The 23,763-nt window shown below is 41.8% G+C and overlaps 3 protein-coding genes across 4 annotated transcripts; 2 read left to right on the forward strand and 1 right to left on the reverse strand.

The window, feature by feature from the left end:
• The first annotated feature begins 723 nt into the window (after nucleotides 1-723).
• tspan13a (tetraspanin 13a) lies at nucleotides 724-4,654 on the forward strand. The gene is made up of 6 exons (XM_034102511.2): nucleotides 724-920; nucleotides 2,238-2,405; nucleotides 2,599-2,679; nucleotides 3,542-3,655; nucleotides 3,748-3,864; nucleotides 3,992-4,654. Exons 1-6 carry the CDS (start codon nucleotides 858-860, stop codon nucleotides 4,064-4,066), a joined length of 618 nt encoding a protein of 205 aa, XP_033958402.1. The 5' UTR covers nucleotides 724-857; the 3' UTR covers nucleotides 4,067-4,654.
• Nucleotides 4,655-9,911: 5,257 nt separating this feature from the next.
• Nucleotides 9,912-22,061, reverse strand: bag6 (BCL2 associated athanogene 6). 2 transcript variants are annotated; one of them, XM_034101667.2, is made up of 25 exons: nucleotides 21,972-22,061; nucleotides 20,877-20,964; nucleotides 20,657-20,774; nucleotides 20,260-20,474; nucleotides 19,734-19,805; nucleotides 19,532-19,654; nucleotides 19,212-19,447; nucleotides 18,851-18,983; nucleotides 18,247-18,447; nucleotides 17,942-18,164; nucleotides 17,645-17,695; nucleotides 17,071-17,423; nucleotides 16,913-16,985; nucleotides 16,066-16,313; nucleotides 15,507-15,768; nucleotides 15,253-15,422; nucleotides 14,973-15,026; nucleotides 14,601-14,709; nucleotides 14,241-14,365; nucleotides 13,908-14,042; nucleotides 13,587-13,643; nucleotides 13,255-13,479; nucleotides 11,131-11,238; nucleotides 10,895-11,041; nucleotides 9,912-10,498 (listed from the first exon to the last, which is right to left on the reverse strand). In XM_034101667.2, the coding sequence occupies exons 2-25, from the start codon at nucleotides 20,955-20,957 to the stop codon at nucleotides 10,403-10,405; spliced, it is 3,615 nt and encodes a 1,204-aa protein (XP_033957558.1). In that variant the 5' UTR covers nucleotides 20,958-20,964; nucleotides 21,972-22,061; the 3' UTR covers nucleotides 9,912-10,402. The 2 variants fall into 2 exon arrangements, with proteins under 2 accessions (XP_033957558.1, XP_033957556.1); XM_034101665.2 differs by having other exon boundaries at nucleotides 16,066-16,394.
• Nucleotides 22,056-23,517, forward strand: glrx3 (glutaredoxin 3). The gene has a single exon (XM_034101668.2). The coding sequence runs from the start codon at nucleotides 22,143-22,145 to the stop codon at nucleotides 23,118-23,120; it is 978 nt and encodes a 325-aa protein (XP_033957559.1). The 5' UTR covers nucleotides 22,056-22,142; the 3' UTR covers nucleotides 23,121-23,517.
• Nucleotides 23,518-23,763: the final 246 nt, after the last annotated feature.

Here is a 23,763-nt window from a genome sequence, read left to right on the forward strand (position 1 = left end):
GACCATGGCCAGCTCTACCTTTAATCAATCCATCTGTGTTAAATGTAAATTAAAGATCAGTGAGGATAATTGAGTAAAATACATGACAGATACATTCATTCATCAATAGACATGTTTTACTTAATAAATTGTAACACTATTTGTCCAGCAGATGGCGCTCAAAAACTATTTGTACACACAACATATACGTACACTGAGTTGCCAGTTTATTGGGAACACGCAGCTGAAACTCATACAGTCCAATGCAGCATCAGTCCTTACATAAATCCTACCTTTTAACGTTTTCAATAAGGGAGGTGTTGATGAAACTTTATAATCATTTGGGATGTTTTGTTTTTGAATATTATTCCCTTAAACTAGGGTGTGTTTCTATGATGTTGGCCATCCCATTTTGAATCAAGGAGGGTAGACACAATAACATAAACATCTCTATTTGCCAAGAATGTTGTTATCTCAAACGCATATGCTTAAAAGTAAGGGAGGTGTTTTTTAAAGCAAAACATATTGTCCATATCCAATAAAACATATCAACATATTTTTTAAATGTGAAGTGGAAAAGACTAGATAAAGATATCTTAGTTACCCTTAACCTAAAGTGACCTACTGATCTGAGTTTAATAATATGTCTATAGGAAAATAATAATCTGCATGAGGATATGACTCAGGTGTAATGAAGGTGACTGACCAATCAGCGAGCTGGATTTTTTTTCAGGAAACACTCCCTGGTTTCCACCTGCGGCCAAAAAGCCACAAGGAGCCGGAGAGCCTCGAGATCGAAAGCTTTTCCTTAAAACCCCGGGAAAAGTAGCAACATATCAATTTATTTTTATTTTTAAGGACTGTACTGGCGAGCAGAGATGGTTTGCGGAGGATACGTTTGCACCAAGAACGCACTCTGCGTCCTCAATATACTTTACATCGTGAGTATGATTACAGCTGTTGAACCGATGGGGATTTAACTGGAATAAGGCTTTAAATGTCAACACATGTTTCTGATTTCATCATGATTTGTGCTAGTTACCCGTTTGTTCATTATTTTAAAACGATGTAAGCGTTTATTAAGAGTCGTTTCCTTGTTTTGGCAGCAGGCAGGTGTTTGTGGTAAATGATTAGGCACAGAGTTCATGGCTGGTGTAGCTAGTACTGCTGGCTTCACAAAGAACGGATAATAAATGCTTAATCATAAATAAATGTAGGCTTATTCAAACTTTCAGGCATCTCTGAGTCTCTGACCAAAACAACACGACATATCTCTTAATTTTGTTTTTGTTTTACCTTTTTAACTAATTGTATTTATTGAATGTAATTTTATTTCACCCACAAACACGACATTCACTACATTCTTTGTTTTAAAATATGAATATAGCACGTTATGATGGATTTGGTTATTGGGATATCCATAATAGTAGTAGGCCTACATGTAGTAGTAGCCTACATGTCATGTGTTATTGCACTAACCCCACATGTTGAGTCTCAAGCAGGTCATTTTAAATGTGCATCTTTAAAACAAAGAGCATAGTCACCGTAAAGGACAGTTTTTTTTTGTTACGACATCATCAACATTCAACAATCTATATTAAACAAAACAAATCCAAAAGAAGTCAAAGTATCAGGGTGAAGCTTGTCTCTTCTCCCGCGCGGCATAAGGCCTCCACGTTAAAGCAAAGGAAGCCTTTGTGTTGCCGGAGAGTGCACATATTTTATTAGAAAACTACAACTGGAAATGTTGGGGGGACTTTTAAAGGCAGTTCTATTTCTATACTCTGGAGACTGTCTTGGAGAAAGAGTTTCAATGAAAATAAAATGATTAATTGTATCAGCAACTTTGTGGCTAGTTTGAGAAGTATGTTGATCTTTACCTCAACTAACACGCCTTCAACCAGCTGGTATACATAATGACACATGACATACAATCAAACGTCCCTTTCATAGGCTCAATATAAGACAATAAGCCTCTTTGTGGTCATTTTGTGTGTCTTTGTAATTATCTTGGTCTTTCTGTAGTTCTTTCTGTGGTTGTGTGTCTAACCATCTCTTTTGCATCTCTATGTTGTCATTTAATGTTTCCTTGTGGTCATTTTGATTCTCTTTTTAGCTTGGTATGTGTCTTTTGGTATTTTGTAGATGAAGGCCATATTGTTTCCTGACATGTTGTGTCCCTGGTCTTGTGCTCTTTAGGCCCCTCCAGTAATCCTACATGTTCCTTCTTCTCTCAACATTGTTTCCTTCCTCCTCAGTTGGTGAGTCTGCTGCTGGTTGGAGTGGCAGGTTGGGGGAAATGGTTTGACCTGGTTTCCAGCATCAGAGTGGTGGCGGGGGTCATCGGCGTCGGGGTCTTCCTGTTCCTGGTCGCCTTTGTGGGGCTGTGCGGCGCCCTGAAGCACCACCAGGTCCTGCTCTTCTTCGTATCCTTTGGTTTGTTTGACTGAGCACAAGGAGTCGCATCACACCTCAAATGGTTGTGTGCCAAAGGAGGCTGAAAAGTAAAATAACCCAAACACTCTTGTATCGCTTTGTTAAGCTTGTGTTTCATTAGTTCTTGTGAGATTTCAGAATGTTTTTTTTATATCTTATAAAAACGTCCTTAACTTCCTTCAGTACATGATGGTCCTGTTCATAGTGTTTGTCGGGCAGTTTTCTGTGTCCTGTGCCTGTCTGGCCCTGAATAAAGACCAACAGGTATGTTCATTTTGTCTACATCGGTTCTATGATGAAGTTATTTTGGCCTATAATGGCGCGTTTCCACTGCAGCGGGTAGCTCCCTTTAAGCGCGCCGAGCCGTGCGGGGCCCGTTTTTGGTTGCGTTTCCACTTGGCCTAGTTTTGGCCCGGGGCTAGGAACAACCAGGCTGAGTCGGGCTGAGTATGCTAAACTAGAGAGAGAATCGCTGGCAAGGGGGCTACAACTACAACAAGATGAACATATTTGACCGTGATTTAATTGTAATACACGTTTCAAAATGATGCCGAAGTAACAACATACTGATACCGGTTAGTAAAAACCATGAATTAATGCTTTGACAAGTCTGCAGACAGACGGCAGGCGGAAAAACCCTTTTTAAAATGCGTGTTTTCTAAATGTAGCTTGGCTAAGCTAACGTTATATATGCTCCGACCGTCCACACTCACAACAGCGGCCTATACAGACATAAATAAACCAGCGACTGTATTCGCCATGACACAGGCAGTCTGTGGTTTGTACTTGTTGAACTTTTGTCTAGTTTCTGAACAGATATGAAAAGCTGTGAGCTCTGAGTGCTAACAGCTAATGGCTGTGTTGTTTTTAAGGGGCGCTCATTGAAGATAATGGAAGCGCAGCATTAAAGTGAGCCGGGCCTAATAAGGCCTAACCAAATTCAGCGAGGCCTGCAGTGGAAACGCGCCATTAGAGTCTCAGAAACATTAATACTCGCACATGTGTTGAGTGAAATGTATTTATACAATTATAAATTCAGGGTGATTCATGTTAATCCCTTGTTATTTTCTTATGCTTTCTAATGAAATAAATGAAAAGACAACCAGACTGTGCTTTTCCTTTACAGAAACTTCTGCTGGAAGTTGGATGGAACAAATCCGAGGCGACTCAAAGGGACGTAGAGAAAACCCTCGGCTGTTGCGGCTTCTCCTTTGTTCCCATCAATGGCTCATGTGCTGCTGTACGTAAACCCAACTGGAATATATTTTTATTTTTCCTCTTGGGAACAACATGATCTTGATGTTAATGAATGTTCTCTGTTACTTCTACTAGAGTTGCTTTGACATCCACCCTGAGACGTGTGTAACGTGCTCCACCACCATACTGCAGTATGCCGGAGAGGTGCTACGCTTTGTGGGCGGTATCGGACTCTTCTTCAGCTTTACAGAGGTCAGTAAATGTCATAGCAACAAATAATTCGGTGTAGTTCGACTGCTGATGTAGACGTTTAGATTAATTGTGCTGGTTTTATCATAAATGCAAAAAAACGTGCCACTAACTTATCTATTTCTTTTAGATCCTTGGAGTTTGGCTCGCTCACAGATTCAGAAATATCAAAGATCCTCGATCAAATCCTGGAGCCTTTCTATAACCACTCGTACAGTAAATGAACACTGCTGAATAATTGTTGTTCCTCTAACTTTGAAAATCAAACTTACAAGGACATTTGTATTGAGTTAGTTGTGACCATTATATTATAACGGTAGTATGTAGAGAAAATGCCTTGTTAGCTACACATCTTTGTAAAGATTTCTCACAGATGATATTATTACCTGCTTCCTTACTTTCATTGAAATGATGCAGTTTTTGTTTCTTCGAATATTGTGTTTCTTTGGAGAAGTTTTGGTAACATTTAACATATTCGCTTTCTTGCATTTGATGGCACTATCATGTCTGTAACATAAATATGAAGCTAAAGCTAACGGCTGCTTAGTTTAGCTTGGCGTAGCATAAAGACTGGAAGCAAGGGGAACCACATCCACCAGAAAGAAGTGTGTTTGGTTTGATGGAGGGTTACATAACAGACAATTACTTTCCTGAGAGGAAAAGATTACAACCACAGGCGGTTTCCCTTTCTTCCATTCTTAATGCTAAGCTAACCGACAGCAGGGGTCACTTTATTTGTACAGTTGTTATAATCTTTAATCTGATTTCTGGCAAATAAAGGCAACTCCATAAATGTTGAACTCATTCTTAAGCATCACCTCTTTAATTATTATCTCTCTCTCATAAAGAAAGAGTTTTCTCATAAAGAAAGAGTTTAACAACACACACACACACACACACACACACACACACACACACACACACACACACACACACACACACACACACACACACACACACACACACACACACACACACACACACACACACACACACACACACACACCTTATGCAAATAAACCGCAGGTTAGCACCATGATGGCTGACTGCTCACCACTCTCAGAGATTAAATGATAATGGCTGAACACAATTCACTGTGTTTTGCAGACAGTGGATTTGGGTGTTGGATGTCTTAAGATAACATTGAATTCAAACCTGTTGCAGTTTGACTGATCAACTGTTACAAAATCATGCTTTTGTTTTCTATGTATATTTATTTCTGTTTGTTTCTTGTTTGAAACACATCAAAACATTGTATTCCTACTAAATCATGCTTCATCATATTGCTTGTCTCGTTTCTTTCATTGTCAAATAGATAAACATGTGGGGTTGCAGTAGACTTATGGGAAATGTTATGCGAAGCTTGTCTGATTAAGTGCTGATAAGGACTTGGGAGTAGGAAACTTGGAGCCACATGACTGCGTCACATTCCCAAACAGGATGCCAACCAGGAACTGTTTTCACCGTTTAGATTCCTCTGCATATCATAAAAGGCAGGCAGTCCAACCTGTTTAGTGGTGCAGCTTCAGCACTGCCATTGTACAATGACGTCATGGTGTGCACACTGTGTAAATTACCAGCGTTTTATATTTAGATCCATCTATTCATTATATAAAGAGATCATTCTGTAATAGCATTCATTGGCGAGGTGGAGCCTATGACATGGTTTTATGTAGACTGGTGTAACGTATTAAAATATTCCTACAAGTTTCTGTCCGAAGAGACTTTTGACATTTTGGTATATTAGAGAACCTATTAAAGATTTTAAGTGTAGCCCATTTCGGATCATCCCTCATGACCCTTTACCAGTGTTTTGTTATTGCTTTTCAAATGCAACATGTCTGTCGATATTTTATTTCACTCAAACTGTGGTTAGCAGCAAAGCAACCTATTGTTATTCACTTCACCACAACAGCCATGCAGATCAGATTTTAGGCACTAGTGAAAAGGAGAGGGAGTGGGATAATGTATAATTCCCAGCATTAAGAAATTAAGAAAAGCTAAATGTGTGGGTATGAAGCAGAACTAAGAAGTCATGTTACTCTGTAAGTATGCACTTAAATACAGCAATGCTTTGAGCTAAATGAATGAATTGACTGTAAAGTCAGACACTAGACTACATCACCTGTATTTACAGCGATGGAGAAACATGAATGTTTTAAAAGTCATTCTTGCTCTTCAAATATTCCAGCATATATGCTGCACATTTTTTCTCATAGTTATTTAGTTAATTGTAGTGAAGTGATGCCTTTAGACTGTTTAATATATCTAACTATTTATATAGAAAATGACCATAATTAACGTTTTGTTATATGATATAAAAAAAAGAAACCGATCAAGGCCAAGGTAAAACACAAAAAACTAAACGGTATTACCCACACATCTGGGCTGGAAGACTTGGATGTACTTCCAGGGTCAAAGATAATTTGGAACAAAGTATGAAGGAAGCACATGGTGAGTGAGGCAGTTTACTTGACATCTTCAAACCCTTAGCTGCAAAGTTGTGATTCTGTGCGGCAGGATCAACAATTTATATTGAAACTAGCAGAGATGAGGAAAAAGAGAATTGCTGGCAGTGGGCATGCAAAATGTAGAATTTGAAAGTGTTTGCTCTCCGAGTGAACTCAAGTCACCTCCATCTCAAGAAAATACATTTTTATTCCTTGTGTTCTTTAATTTCCTTTTTCTTCAACATGATCAAAGCATTTATTTAGCATCAAACTCACGTTTCTTTGCTATATTTAATCCTTAGAATATAAAGCAATCTCCTGTCAAAACATGAACCTCTGTCACATTCAGCTGAACGCTTCAAAGCCATGTCTTATAGTTTGAAAGGCCTTGAATCTGCTTTTCTTTTGCGGCTGTTTTTTGGATGGAGTCTGAAATATGTCCAGCTTGTATCACACTGTCCCCTCATATTGTCTGCAGGGATCTTTGCTGAAATTAGTGCATATCAGATATATATATTTATTTATTGTATAAGTATGAAGCAGTGGCGGTTCTCGACCAATTTGACTGGGGGGGCCAGTTATTTTCTGAGGGGGGCACAATAAATGCAGGACGAAAAAGAGAACTAGACAGTATGAAGTAATTGCGCATAAGAAAACAATGCAATACAGTTATTGGTATTTGTTTCAGTACACTTATTTATTTCAGATATATCTTATAGTTATTAGTTAGCTTCAGCTTAAGTTATAGTACAATTTTTGCACTAACACCATATCATATTTATATAAAAATAAAGGCAATGAACAGTTACATCTCTACTTTACATCTACAATTACACGGATACAATAGTTTAACTCACCTTCAATTATCGTGGTAGTCTTTCGAAACGTAGGTTTCAATCAGTCTTTCTTGGATGCAACAGCCTCTGATGATCCGAGATGAAAAGTGTTTGTTTTTCGCGCGCTTCAGCCGGACAGTGAAAGTGAGTGCACCGCTCTAATGGGTCCGACTAGAATGACGAATAACGTTAGTTCCGTGATGATGAAGGACCATGCAGAGACTCCTACACCTAACCCCACGGCTTTCACAGTAAGTAAGATATAAGTTAATTTATTTTTGTGGTCACAATTAAAAAAATATGTGATTCTTTATTTTACTTTTTCTTTGATAGAGCTGAATAAACACTACAATATACAGTGAGAGGTAGGTTTAGGTATTTGTTGTCAATGTAATGTATTGCAGTATCAAGTCAGAGCATGTCCCTGTTCCTAAGTGAATAGTAACTTTACTAAGCACATAACGGCCCGTCCACACAGCGGCGTGCACTGACGCTTGCCGGCGGGCGTGTCTGAAACTCGACCAACAACCAATCACATGAATCTCCCGCCCCTGACACACAAGCAGCGGTTTGATTGGCTAGAGCTTGTACTGGCATATGATTCGATTGGCTGACGCCTCGCCGAGGCGTCAAAAGTTGAACATTGCTCAACTTTTGCAGTCAGCCACGCCAGCTACGCTCCACGTCGCTTCCCACGATGCATTTCGGCTAAAACGTCACCCCATTCAAAGTGAATGGGGAAGCGTCAACGCACGCCGCTGTGTGGACGGGCCGTAACTCAAGCAACTGAAATGGGTTCATTCATCATTTAGTAGAAAGATAAACTTGTTAGCGCTCTCTGGTGGACAAACTATGCCACAGCAGCCCTGTTTTCAATTACCACATTTAAATCCTATGAATTGAAGTATCTTTCTTGGCATTTTTGCAGTGGTGGAAAGTCAGTAATAACCTATTGCTCCTACCTAGTAGGCTCCTATATTTTTCACCTCCACTGCAATTCAGAGGGAAATATTGTACTCTTTACTGCACTTATATTAAAAACTTCTTTCCTACTTTGCAGTTTAATATTTATAAAGAAATACAAAAAATGCATGATATATTAATCTATCATGCATTATATAAAGTTATGTCCATTGTTACCTGCTGCAACATCAATGTGATTATAATGCATCAATAATCATAATCTAATATTATTTATATCCCGAAATGGTCTGTTATTCATTATGAGTCAAATGTTAGTGCAGTACTTGTACTTATAGTATTACACTGTGGTATTGCTTAGGTCAGGGGTGCCCAACCACTCGATCGCGATCGGGGAGAATCCCAGTCGATCACGAGATGTGTCTAAAAATAGAACAACAATATTCTGTTTTATTATGTCCTATAACATAATCTTCCTGTGCCAGAATAATGCACTTGAACGCATCAAAGCTTTGTGATTGGCCGGCGTGACCCCATGTGTCGGGGCATGGCAGGTGAGCAGTGCACTAGTTCGCTGACGTTATCCGTGTCAACAGTCCGAACACACACAAGACCGCAATTATGGCAGAAGCAAAAAAGCCCAAAATATATAATTTTGTATCTATTCCAATTCAAAGTCCATCCGTCTCATCTGCAATGCGAGCGTGGCTTTATCGAAGAAGGGTAATTTAGGAGCGGCATTTCAAAACAGTGCACAAACGCTACGAGACGAGAATTCCCTCCTAATTCTGCCCTACGCACCCAAAAGGTGAGGGGCCTGAAAGGACAGCTAAATGCACAGCAGTCCATTTTCACCAGGCCACAACAAGAGCAAGGCTGCTACCATAGCATCTTATCGTGTCAGTCACGTTCTTGCAAAACACATGAAGTCTTTCAAAGATGGCGAAGTTGTGAAAGAAGCTTTCCTGGAGGCTGTCGACGCGCTTCTTGGGAGACAGTAAAAATAACAGTAGCATTTCAACAGGTTTTTGATATAATAAAACCTCAAGTTAGATACCGTTATTAATCAGCTGTAAGTTTTAGTTTATTTGAACTTATTCATTATAATTATTGTACAAAATGGCATAAGAATGCAAACTTAAATTGATTATAGTCTATTATCAATTCAGGTTAAGAAACTAGTGTTGCTTGCATCCTATTTTAAAAAGGCATTTATGTTGATATTCTACTAAAATGCAACAAAAAAGGGTTTGATTCTATTAATTTTGTCTTTTTTATTGCACTTTGGCAGCAGATTCCGGTGTAGCTTCAGATCCGAGTTGTCTTATTAGTAAGCCCAATGTATACTTTTGTAGCAACACTATTTTTATATAATGGCAAAGAAAGGGTTCAGAGTCTTTTCTTTTTTCCTGTGTCATGTGTGGCAGCACTGTTCAATGTTTCTTGAAAACATCATCCACTGTAGTATGTGACGTGTGAATAAACTCCAACTCTGTATCAACAACACTGTTGTGTAACTTCAGTTAAATACTTGTGTGTAGATTAGAAAGAGGTAAGATAAAGGATCTGCAGTATTTTATGAAGTATTTATCGTACAAAGGTCAGTTTTATACAAGTAGAAGTGTGTATTTACCTGGTAGTAGGCTGTCAGTAATGGCTACGCCTCGATTTTGGACTGGTAGATCTCGGCAGACTGGCAACTTTAAAAGTAGCTCTCGGTTCAAAAAAGGTTGGGCACTCCTGGCTTAGGTAAATGATCCGAGTACACCACTGCATTTGAGTGCTGCAAGTTCTTGTTCCTTAACCTCAGAACAGATATTACAAAGACTCAAGAAGAATACTCTTGTGTTGTATCAAGATTTTTATTAAGCTTACTGTACATTCATGTAGCAAACAGCTTGTCCATTACATGAAAGTATACCCTTGCGTTTGAGAGTATTGACAGGAAGGCTAAAGTCCACTAAACAATTAGAGTCCAGGCTCCATATAAACAAAGCAACACAAGGATATGTGGGCAAAGAGGACATACAGACAGAAGTAGAAGAAGACAGAAGTAAAGTGATGTGATTTAGTCAAAGTTAAAATCTGAAACCTTTTCACAAGGAACGTTCTCTCAGCAGAAGTTGGACCAAAATAAACCAGAAGAAATAAATAGGCACTGGGAGAAGGAGTCACATTAGCATGAGGCAATTAGTCAAGAGAGCGGCTAACTGCTTAAAAAGCCATACCGACAGTTTTAGGGGGCGAAGCTGCAGTGAGAAGAAGTCGAATGAAGAATCTGAGAAAATAATAAAAAGGAAAGCGGCTTGCGGGTTTCATAGGATTTGGACCTGACTACGAGTCTGATAAGAACGCTCTGTGTGCGTTAGGGGAATGCTGAGGGTTGAAATCTGGGTCTTCCCTCACTCGTTTCTTGATGTCTGCTTTAACCTAAGAGGAAAAACATTCTGATTATTATCATGGTGGGAAATACAAACAGTATGTCAGAAGGGGTTTTTGAGAGGCAGTCATGTGACCACAGGTTTGTTCCCTATGATCAGCATTAAAGAGGAGGGGCGAAACCCTCATTCAAAACCCCATGTGAACGTTTGTGCTGACTTTGCTTTCCTAAGATAAGGGTGCAATATACATACAACTAGAAAACATAATGCTTACAAATTAAGATAAGAAAATCAGGCATATATGCATCACATTGTGAAACTGGTCGCATTCACAACTACAATTAGTGAGGTAGGTCAAAAATATTTTCTCAAATCAAGTCTAACAAATATAGTTAGCCTAAATGACGTGCAGTGCCATTTGTTGTAATTGAAATAACCCAGTTACCTGCTCTGCATACGCTTCTCTGAGCTCCTGGGTGTCCAGGTCCTCCTGTAAGTGCTCAGCAGAAGTGATGGGCTTCACTCCTGCTGTCCTGGCTGCTTGGCTCACGGCGTCAGAGAGGGAGAGGAGGCTTCCCCCACTCAGTCCGGTCTGAAAACACAGAGACACAGACAGCTTAAAGACGGTAAGGACACGTGACATTCGTACAAAACAAGTAAAGTTACAACTGATCTGATTACCTTCCTGCGTTTAGCTGGCATGCCGTGCACATAAGCGTCAGACAGCGGGGGCTGAGCCTTCATCTTCCTCTGGGTCATCATGTCACACCTGATGATGGGCACCCATTCCTACAGTGCAGAGTAATAGAAGATACAAATTGATGGTTCACATCTTTCAAAACCTCTTTCTGTTACTGTTCCTCTGTAGTCGCAGTGGGAAATGGGACATTTAAACTAAAAAGACACACTTTTTAAATGCTTGGAGAAAATGTTTTGATGAATAGATTTGCTCTCCGGAATTCTATGAGGTCCAATCCAGAGTGGACACAGTGACAGAAACAAACTGCTTACATATGGACCCGTGAGAAATGCATGACGACTGACTTGCAAACATTTAAACCTCTCGGTGGAAGTATGTGTACACGATAATGAAAATATAAATTAATCAGTCTGACGTGTGCATAAGCCTGAGCTTGTCTGGTATGAGGGGCTGAGCTGCAGGATAAGGGATGTATTTTCTAATTCTGGTGGGACACAACAAATAACAACTAGAAAATGCATTTCCTGCAGAAAATGCGTGTGAATGCTGTAAACTGTGAACATTTGTGGCTGAATTTAGCTGACAATGCAGAAAAAGCTGAATATCTTTTTCGCTGAATGGTAGCTGCTTTTAGCTACAAAAACCAAGTAAGTGTGTTGCTGAACTTGGCGGAGAAATGCAGAAAATAAATGATTTGAATAAAATTGTTACAGCTCAAATGCATTGCAATGACTTCCATGTTAAAAAAGACTTTAAAAAGCTGAATATTTTTAAAAGTATAACATATTTTGAAAAAGTTGAAAGTTTCCCAACATGTGCTGAAAAGGCTGAATAGTTTGATATTTGAATGGTTCCTGCAGCTGAAATTAGGCTGAAGGAGTTAAATAAAGATATTAAATGTAAGTAGTAGTGAAGGAATGTTTACAAACCCCTGTGTGTGTAAGCCCAGAGATCAAAGGTTACCATGGTGATGAAGTTATTGAACAAATAATACAAACCTCCAGTCTGCGTGTCTGCTCTGATTAGATGATGTCACTCAGGTGTGTGGCTCCTATCTGCCCACCATGGCAACCAACTGGAGCACTGAGTTCCATTAAGAATGCATCGAGGATTATATCTGACAATGTTGCCACCTGTTCAAAAACTATGGTTCCTATCAAAAAATGACCAGACCGTGAGCATCAGGGAACCCCAATGAACTGATATGTTGTTTTTTGGGGTTTTGTGTGGTAAATGTGAAGATGGGAGCAGTTTGTCTAAAGTGTACTTCTCTCTGCTCTGAAGAAAGATCCGGATTTGTTTTACATAGGAGCCGAGGTGGACTTTTTGTCTCTTCATGCCCTCAAGAGGCATTTTGTTTAATTTTTTCTCTTAATTTTCCAACCTAGGAGAGGTTTTCCTACGTTTTTCATGAAAAATTATATCCGAGGAGTTTAGGGTTTGGGAATTATGGCAGGTTTATAACATTTTTTGGGAGAATTTCAAGCACTGCTCCACTCTGTTTTGAGATCAAAGCACTCTAGACTTAACGAGCTGATGTTAATATCTGAAGAAAGCCTCTTTACCAAGCTCCAAACTAAGTTCAATATCTCAAAAAGTGTAAAAGATATCAAAAATCTGAAAAACAAGTTTTATAGCTGAAGGTCTTGTGATCATTTTAAAGTTGGAATGAAGTCTCTAGCTGAAAGTATGTGGAAGGATTTGCATTTGGTCTAGTTAAAAGAGGATTTGAAGAGTCGTCCCATTGACTTCCATGTTAAAAAAGAGTTTAAAAAGCTGAATATTTAAAAAAGTATAACATATTTTTTAAAAGTTGAAAGCTTCCCATTCGCACTAATAAACTTCCAACCCAAGCTTTAAGTGTCTTTCCAGAAAAAAGGTTCCAATTGCTTTGTATAATCCACAGACTTCAGTAAAAACAACATTTAGTGGGCCCTTCCCTACAGAACAAAGGTTCCTGTATAAGCTGTTGACAGTTAGCTCCTGGATTTTCCAATATAAGTAATGAGTTGACACTGTACACACTTTAAGTGTGAAGCAGGGCGGTGCCACCACAAAACATGTAGTCATGAAAACAAATCATTGTAAAAACAGAAAACTCTTACAGGTGGAACGGAGGCGGCCCAGGCCTCAGACTCTCGAGCAGACTCCTCGCTGCCCCCCTCAGCTCCCGCCGCTGCCATGTCGCCACCTAATGGTGCGGCTCCTCCTGAGGCCCCCAGGTCTCCAGGCAACACCCTTGGTTCCCTTGACGACGCCCTTGTGTCGTGTGACACGTTCATGGCCTCCTCTGCTGTGGTGGCTGCAGCTGGAGAGAGGGTGTCCGCGATCTTTGGAAGTAGAAAACAGACCACATGAGGGAACTAAAAGGTTAGAGCAGTAACTTACACATTAACTGAGATCATTTGAAAGAACATTTAAGACACGACATGCTCACCGTTGCACTTTGTGCTCGTTCAGGCACTTGTGGGCCAGTGGCAGAAGACGTATCGCTCTTTGAAAGAATGCCATACAATATTTATTAGCCTTTTCTGTGCAAAGTAACAGGATACGCAACAGCCATCGGATAAGAGCGACTGCTTCTCTCTCTGCAACATGTTTGGCCAACAACTCAGACCAAATGTATAATTGGGGAAAAAAACATATCAAGTTTAACGGAGACACTTTATTGTACATTTGGGTTTGATTTTTCCAGTTGTTGTTGTTGATGAAAGACAAATGATTATTTTGTTCTATAGGTAGACGGCTGCTTCCTTACCTGTGTGTGAACTATGTAGTTCTGGATCTGGTCCTGGGTGATGGGGATGTGCTCCAGAATCACCTGCAGCCTCATCGTCATCATGCTGGTCATCCAGTTGACCAGGCTGGGGCTGATGTCACTGGACATCCTCCGCTGGAACAAGAGAAAATAAAACATTTACGTTAAGGGTTCAACTTTATGTTTCTTCTGTATTTTCTTAAAAAGTCTAAGTATAGCATCAAAACATTTGCACACAGCACTACACTTTAAATCCTTTGCCAACATTTGATGAATGTAAGAGGCTGAGCAGAAACAAGCAGTGAGTGAGTCAGGGAGAGATTGAATACTGACGATTCGGTGGTTGATGACTGCGGTGAGGGCTCTCTGGTCTCCTCTCAGGCAGTGCAGGTTGAGGGCCAGACACTCAAACAGCGCCTGGTTACACATCTGGAGCAGCCGGGGCCCGAATGAATCATCTGGATGAAAAAACATTGATATCAATTGGCAACAAAATGCAATCCTACAAGACAATATCATATTTTATACGTTAGTACTTCAGCTCTTGTCATTACTTCTGATAAACATAGCAAATATTGTAACTTTTAGTGCTGCAACCAACACTTATAAACAAATGGCAGCTAAACAGGAACCACACAAACTCTAAATAAACCAAGTCACTCTTAACAATCAAATATATTGTTCATTGTTTACATGTGCAGCGCAGGATGTGTGTGGCAATGAGCATCAGCTGCTGCCTGAAGAAGGACATGTTGGTCTGAGTCGCATCGACGCCTTCCAACACTGTGACTGAAGACTCTCTCTGTGGGAGTCGCATAGAAAAACACATTTACTCAAATGTTAATGCCCCTTACCAACAACTATTAGAAGTATAATAACATGTTCTGTATATTTTAGTGTCAGCTTAACTTGCCTCATGTTTTACATGAAATAACAATGTTTTAATGCTTTTATTCATTACCGCCACGTCTAATAGTGTAGTCATTTAGCTGACAAATACAATTAGACTCTGAGTCCAGCATTAAATCATAAGGTGTTGTAAGTAAGTGGACATCAAGGACTTACAAAGCTCTCACTGATATACTCCTCCAGTTCGTTGACAAGAGTGTCAGCCGCAGCCTGGGGGTGGAAGCAGAGGACGTGAGGAAAGCAAGCCGGAGCATGGAGGGAGAAGACACAAATCTATCAGTTATTGGTCAGTCACACAAAGGGACAACAAACACAAACCATCTAACACAGGACCAACAGTGAAGCTATGTCTACGTATAACTACTCCTTTACTCAAATATCTAAACAACAATGTAAAAGAAAAGCGATTCTCTTCAAACTGGCGAGTGTTACTTACAGCAATGTTCTCATCGGTGGGCTCCCTGCCGTTGAGGTAGTTCTGCGTGAAGAACTGGGACAGCTGAGGCTGGATGCGCCCGAGAGGCTGGTGCTGACCGTGGAGCAGCATCACCAGGTCTGACATGGTGAACGTCTGGCACACCAACATCAGCAGCTCGCCGAAGAATCCTGGGGAATGCCATGAGAAGCTGAGGTTAGATTTATTTTTCTGATATGCTCCCTTTTGATAACTTAATATACTTTGTTCTTTACCGGTGGGATCCTCCGGACTGATGAAGATGTTGGTGGCCTGGGACAGCCTCTGCATGAACTGGGCGATGCTCTCCGTGTCGTTCTGACCCTGGCCCAGAGAGCCCATCATGGTGCTCAGGACGCCGCGCACAATGCCCGTGAACAGCTCGGGGTTCAGGGCCTCGGCTCCCGCTGCGGCAGGGTTGGGAGTTGCAGTGGGCCCGGCGGCGGGAGCAGGCGCGGTGCCAGAGGGAGGAGGGGGAGGAACAAAGACGGGCTGGGCCTAGAGATTACATACAAAAACAATGAGTTAGGATTAATAACCGCTCCCTTTACTTGAAATGAATCGTTTTCGTTAAATGAAAAGCCCTATGTTCATATTTTGAGGAATTTAAATAATCCTTGTTGGCAAACATACAGTCAAAAAATAATGTTTTATTCGAATTAGCTCTGTAGCCGATTTAACATTTGAAACGATGCACTTCTTGAAGATGATCTGTGTGCAGGAGGATTACATCAATGATATGCAAGTTCAGGTGAAGTCTAAAAGTGCACTTGGGTCAAAGACTCAAACACTGACCTGCTGCATGAACTCACTCACTCCCTGGATGAAGGCAGGGACACCAGACGTGGTGACAGTGATAGAAGGGGCTCCTCCAGGGCCCACCCCGGCCCCCCCCAGCAGAGAGCCCAGGAGCTGGCTGAGGTCGGGGGGCATCTCCTGGGACTGCGGGTCACCGGCGGTGGTCTCAGATTGGCCCGGCTGGCTTGAAGGGTTTGCAGTGGGAGGAGTTGGACCCGAGTTGGAGAAAGAAAAGGAGGAGGAGGCTGAGGAGGTTTGAGAGGAGGAAGAAAAGGAGGATGAGGAGGATGTGGATGTGGAGGAGGAGGAAGTGACTGTTTGACCGGCTGTAAAAAAACAGATTAAGTTATCACTGATTGATAGCAATCCTCAAACCAGTCATTCTATGCTCTCAAGACACAATGAGTAGGATTTGTTGGTTGTCTTTTTATAAAGCAAAATATAAAAGTTGTGCCAACCCAAGTTTACTCTTGTTTTAGAAGAACAATTTAGAACTTCATCTCACTATGTGTGTGTTTTTCCTGCGCGTTTTTATTGAGGTCGATTGCCATAAACGTCCCCAAGAAGAGAGAAAATGGATGCAGAGGGCAGGGTCTGCAGATTCAGACACTAGCACACCTTTCTGTGGTCCATATGATGGAACGGGATTATTTTTGTTCTAAACATTTTATTTTGCATTGTTGGAAAACCCGACTTTAAACTATCCTAATCCCAGAAGAAAAAAAAAATGCTACAATTAATAAATTACACATTTGCTGTTCATTAGGTATGACTCGTTCACTGTAACTTCAATCTGTCACCTTTACAGAAACTGCGAATAAAGAAACCATTTTAAAAAGCTTACCCATTTGCCCTGGCAGCAAAAGCTGTCCGACCAGTCCACTAATCATCTGGTTGAGAGCAGCTGGGTTGAAAGCCTGTGGATCGAGTTTTTCACAATTAGTCAAATGTTGACATTTAGCCTCAGAAACGAGAAGCAAAATCACAAAACATTATCGTCACCTGTCCTGGCTGCTGGCCCGGTATGGCAGCCCTCACATTGATGGTGGTTCCTCGAGCGCCAAAGGCTGGGGGGGGCATGTTGGGTGCAAAGGGGGGACGGGTGAACACAACCCTGGCCTGGGGCTGGGGGCCACCATGTGGGGGTGGCGGGGGAGCAGTAGGCGTGGTGGTGGGTGTGTTGGGACCCGTGGTGGTAGTTGAGGAGTTGGCTGTGGAGTTGAATCCGGGGGGAGTGGGCTGGGGGGGGACTGGGTGTCCGGCAGCAGCAGCAGTGGCAGCGCTGGTAGCTACGGCGGCCGCATATTGGCTTATCTGTTGCATCAGATTCCGCATGAAGTCAGGGGGGAGGGCACCTGAAGGGGGGACACAGAAATAAATGCATTAGAAATGTTTTGTTACCAGCAGAAAACTATTATCTGGAGTCACAAAAAGAAGGATACATTTCAGATCCAAACAAATGAACAGTGTTATATTTAACTTGTTGGGAAGTTTCAAATAAAATGGATAACCTAGAAAAGGCTTTACACTAAAGGACCTAAATTGAAGTTTGTCAAATACATGAATTGGCCTTTACCTGGTTGTCCCGGGATTTGCTGTCCAGCTGCAGCAGGGTTTGCTCCTTGGCCTGCACATGCAAACAAATACGTTTTAACTATTTGTACAATACTACCAGTACTCTCTTTTACAGGAGAGGAGAACAGATCCATCATGAAAAAAAAACTTGAAATCAGATGCGATCAATGTTCTTCTCTTCATGTCACTCTGATAGTGGCAGCAGTGTGTGGTATGAGCAATGATGTAACTCCAACGCAGTGCTGCCCAGCAATAACACAGACACTTTTCAATCAGTGGTGGGTAGGGGACAACTCACCATCCGTGTTCATCTGCATCATGACCACCGGGACTGCCTGGTGGCTGATCCTGATGACACGGGGGCCAGCCTGTCCCGGTCCAGCCTGCTGATTGGACGGGGAAGACTGAGAGGGAGGGGTTTGTCCAGGACCAGCCTGCTCCGATTGGCTGCCAGGCTGGGTGGGCGGTGCCTGTCCGTCAGTGCTGTTACTCGCAGCAGTCACTGTGGCACCCAGGTTCATCTGTCGGTGACGATGCAAACACAGTCAGTCTCATAACATTAAAATGAAGTATGAATAATAACATGGGCTTAATATCACTTACTTGCACAGGGATGTGGTGGTGCACGGCTCCAGGCATATTGACTGGGGTGGCATAGTGGGAAAATGGCCGGACCACATGCAGGTGGCGGGGCACAGGGTTCATGAGGTTCAATCGCAGGTCACTGAGAGCCACAAGGGCGTTACCAAGGAGACGGAGACACTCCCATGTCATGATGAGAGTGCGCTGGTCCTCCTCTCTTTCCTGTCACAGAAGACAAACCATTTTAGGCCACATCTTAATTATATAATCTACATTAGGTACACCAAACAAACAAAGATTGGTTCCTTTTTCTTGTCATATGATATAACATCAGCAGCTGTTTAGCTTAGCTTAGCACAAAGACTGGAAACAAAGGGAACTAGTTGGCCTGGTTCTATTTAAAGATAACAAACCCACCTACAAGCAACTCGAAGTTTAGTCCTTCAAAAACTGCATTTGTTATAATCCTATTAATACAAAAATAATAGCAAAATAATAACTTTATATTAAAGTTGTTTCTTTCCTTGAACTACCATGAATTAGCAATATGGATATCCAGGCCCGTCTTTGGAATGCATTAGTATACTAAAGATTATATATTATTATTTGGCTGTTTGAATCTTACTGTATTGTTGTTGTATTCTGCGTTGGTGGCCGTCTCCAGGATGGTGTGAGCTCTCTGAATGAAAGGCTGCAGTCTCTCCTCCACCCTGCGCAGCTCAGACAACATCTCCGCCAACTCAGCTGGGCTGGGGTGACTAGCGGGAGAGAAGAGTGCAGAGCTGATTACAATCGAAAAGAACAATATAAAACAGTATTACTTTGTATATTGAAAGCAAGATACTATAAATAGACAGATACAACAACTTTTGTTTCAATAAAACGATTATAAGAAGTTATGGCTCCTGCAGTTCCGGAAATGATATCCATTGTTTCTATGCTGAATGATTTGTATGTGAATCTGGGAGAGAGAAAGGAAGTCTCACTGTGGTCCAGGTTGGGGGGCTGGTCCCTCAGATGGTGCTGAAGTGGTGGGTGGAGGTGGGGGAGTTGTTGGAGGTGGGGAGGTGTCCATGGGCTGGGCAGATGGGGAGGGAGTAGAGGTGGTGGATGAGGATGATGGAGGAGGAGGCGCAGCAGCAGCCGCAGCAGCAGCCGCAGCAGCAGCGGCAGCCGCAGCAGCAGCCGTCTCTGTTTGAGTGGAGGAGTCGCTCGGGCGACTCTGAAAAAAGGAAAGCAATTTTTATTAATAATAAGATTTCTTTGGAGCTTTGCTATTCAAGTAATGTGAACGTTGAGTTCTCACCTCCATCCTTTGGATGACATCATTGATGTCCCTCAGCAGGTTCTCGGCCAGCACCAGCCTCAGCCGAGGCTCACTCTGCACAGGTTGGTCCATATCAATGTGCACATTCACAGACCCATTGCTCTGAAATAGAAGAGGGTATAAATAAACAAAACACAGGATTATGTCATTTTGGTTTGTATGTCGTCATTTGGCATCTTACCCCAGTGCTGGTTGTGACTCTGGCGTTCCTGGCATTCTCTCCCATACCAGACACCATCTGCTGAACAGACATCTAAACAAGAAGAACCACCTTCGTAAACAACACTTGAGATGCAAGACCAATTTCTGAGATGATATTAAACATAATGGCTGGACAACATTAATCAAATTAAATAAGCATGTCTGCTTTTCAAGTTGTTCATGTTTTTGTCAGAAATCATTGGGAGCTCACCAGGAGAACATTTGACTTAGTAATTGTTCTATCATGGAATATGTACAATATTTGTTGAAACTACAGTATTATGATACATGTTTAAATAGTATGTATATTAAAATAGAAGTGTGGAACTCTTGCAGGAAAATTGAAAAATGGAGAGTGCTACAGAGGTCTTGTAAGCTCACTTATACTAACTCCTCTGGAACCACAAAAGGCTTTTTACTTTTGTAAACACACTTTGATGTATGGAATATATGTTATTCCCCTTTAGTGCCCTAAACACCCTTACCAAGTGACAAGGCAGACCTACCTGTATCTGCTGGGGGTCCATAATGTTCACAGGAAGGTTGAAGGTGCCTAGCATCACGTAGCTGTTAGCATTGCGATCATGTGGAGGCCCTTGTGCCGATCCTTGGGAGGAAGAGGAGGGTCCGCTGTCGGCTGAAGTGCCTCCGGACCCTGAGCCAGGCTGGGAGGGTGGAGGGGGCGCACGCTCCACCAGATGTATCACCTTGCCATCCACATCTGGGTAAACAACAGAGACATATGGTTTATCTGTACATACATGATGGTGGGTTGACTTCAACTTGTTTCAAGACACCAGAGAATGTCTAGGTGAATTCTGAATTGCTTCCAATAACTTGGGAAATATTATATGAATATTGACCGACACAATAAAACAAAATGCACAGAACCCGTTGACTTACTGTAGTCTGCCAAAGTCAGTATCTCCTGTAAGACTCTGCCCTGGTAGATCAGCCTCTGTTTGTCCACAGGGATACCCACTGAGGGGGCAATGTGCTCCTTAAACTCTTTCACTGTCAACTATAAGAACATGGTACACACACACTTGAGTCAAACTTCCGCAATCACTGACAAAAAACGAGACTTCATTCCAGAGTTTGCAACAGGAACAGAATAACTTACCTGAGCACCAACAGTGTAGGTTCTGCTTTGGGAGTCGAGTGTTTTGACTGTCACCTCTATGTCTGCAGTTTGTTCCTCCATGGTGTTCCTGTAGCATACAATAGTGTGTCATGTCTTAATACTTTATGACAACCCCACGAATCTGTTTTTAAAGAATTGTGACTAATAATAGGGAGGACATGTTACAGTTGAAAAATGAATTAGTCAGTGAAATAGTCATAATGGTATCTGATTATTTTTAACATTTCATTCTACAACGGTAAAAAAAGTTATTATTCCCAATTAGTCTGTATTTTTGATCACGAGTTGAAAAAAGAGAAGAAAATAGCCCACGATAATTATTTTTTCACCCATTATTTCAAAGACCAAAGATATTCCCTTTACCAAAATTAGGGATAGAGAAAAGGCAGCAAATGCGAATCGCTAAGAAGATTGATGATATGCTTTCATTTTGGTGAGATTGGTTGACATTTTGAATGTAGTAGGGTAGAAGTACATAGTAGCAAAACATTGAAATACTCAAGCAAAGTACAAGTACCTCAAAATGGTACTTAAATAGAGTAGAGTACATCTTTACACCACAGCAAACAATCTTTACAAAACTGGCAAATTGTTGCTCTCTTAATATCAGCAAACACATACACATTTGTTTAAGTAACTTAAGCCATGTCTAATTGTAGTACTAAACCGCAGAGGCTTAGCAGCTAACGTTAGCTAAGTTTACTTGCTAGCTAGCATAATAATGTTAGTTAAACATCAGCTCTTACGGTAAAGCTAGCTAAATTAGCGTAGGTTGTATGTATCCCGTGAAGCCTGTCAACGACACTGTTTTTTACATTTCAGCCCCAATTCAACAGTGACATGTAACGCCAACAGTCATTACAAACACCGTTAGTAGCTGCCGTTAGTTAGCATCGGCTTGGTAGCAGGATTAGCATAGCTTAACCTAAAAACGTTGGCAACGAAGCTAACTATGGCCAGCGTTAGAAAAGAGGCTAAGCTAATGCTAACTACGCCAAACATTAAAACAAACATACATCAGAGACGATCACATGTTATTTTCACGAAGACCGTGGTGTGATGTGTAACGGTTACCTTTTAAGACACACTATCCTTTCAACTTATCCAGTGTATGCAGCTGTTTCTTATCACCAAATAACATGCAAATGACTTCCGAGTACGAGCTCTGGTACTTGCCAGAAGCTACCAGGCTGCACGGATGTGACGTTGGGCCGACACCGGAAGCGCAGCAAATAGGAAGGAAAAATGGCGAATCTCGTGGAGGCGACAACAAATCAGCAGTTTGAGGATTTCTTAGCCAAAGCTGGAAAATGCCTGACTGTAGTGCACTTCCAGGCAGCATGGGCTCCTCAGTGCGGCCAAATGAACGAAGTGATGGCCGTGCTGGCGAAGGAACACACGCACACCACGTTTGTGAAGCTGGAGGCAGAGGCGGTCCCGGAGGTGTCAGAGAAGTATGAAATCGCTTCTGTGCCCACTTTCCTTTTCTTCAAGGGAGGGGAGAAAGTAGACCGCCTGGACGGGGCCCATGCTCCGGAGCTGACCAAGAAGGTAGAGCGCCTGGCAGTTGCCGGAAATGCTGCTGCAGGGGTGGACAGTGGCACCACGGACCTGAACCAGCGGCTGAAGAAGCTGATCAACGCGGCGCCCTGTATGCTCTTCATTAAAGGATCCTCGCAGGAGCCCCGCTGCGGATTCAGCCGACAGATAGTGGGCCTGCTGAAGGAGCACAACATCCAGTTCAGCACCTTCGACATCCTTTCCGACGAGGAGGTCCGACAAGAGCTGAAGACCTACTCCAACTGGCCCACCTACCCTCAACTGTATGCGAATGGAGAGTTGGTCGGAGGGCTGGATATAGTGAAGGAGCTGGCTGAGTCTGGAGAGCTGGAGAGCACCTGTCCAAAGGCTGTCACCCTGGAGCACCGTCTGAAAACCATCATCAACCAGAGCCCAGTCATGGTGTTCATGAAGGGCAACAAGGAGGCTGCAAAATGTGGCTTCAGCAGGCAGACACTGGAGCTTATGAACGACACCGGGGTAGATTATAACACATTTGATATTCTGCAGGATGAAGAGGTGCGTCAGGGGCTCAAGACCTATTCTAACTGGCCAACCTACCCCCAACTCTACGTGAAAGGAGATCTGATCGGTGGTTTGGACATACTGAAGGAGCTGAAGGAGAGTGGAGAGCTGGTGTCAGTGCTGAAGGGGGAATCCTAGATGGATTTGCAAGGGGGGAACAACAAGCCACTGCACATGCCCAGCATCGACCCTGTGCCACTGATCCTGAGGGCCAGGAAATGAATGAATTTATGAAAATAAATATTAGATCTAACAATCAAATTGTTTCACATATAACCAAATCTGTTGTAGCATTTAGATACATTTGTGTTCTACTAAAGGCCAACATTGAACATGCAGTTAATCATTATTGAGTGAAATGTTGAAGGTTAATCTTAATTTTACAAATCCCTATCTGACATAAGGTAAATGCACTCAGAACGGCCAACTTTAGAACATATTATCTGCTATTTGTTTTTAGGTTACATCTAACCTTCCAGTATTCACAGACTCACATGAGAATGGATTTATATTTAATAAAACATTATTTACCCAGCCTCTGACTTTTCATGCCTTCCTCTCCACCTTTATTTTATTTAAGACAGAAAAACTGTGTCTAACTACATTCAATATCACTCTAGTTTAAACTATAGGTGGCACATACTTCATCGATAATATTATGAATACAAAAATAAGAAAAACCTTTAAGATCTGGTGTTTTTTGTGCTACTTCTCTTATCTAGATAACATGCTTGAAATGTCACTGTAGAATGTGTGAACAAACAAGCACAACATAATCCTT

This window comes from Pseudochaenichthys georgianus, chromosome 16, assembly GCF_902827115.2.
Source record: "Pseudochaenichthys georgianus chromosome 16, fPseGeo1.2, whole genome shotgun sequence".
Lineage (NCBI taxonomy): Eukaryota > Metazoa > Chordata > Actinopteri > Perciformes > Channichthyidae > Pseudochaenichthys > Pseudochaenichthys georgianus.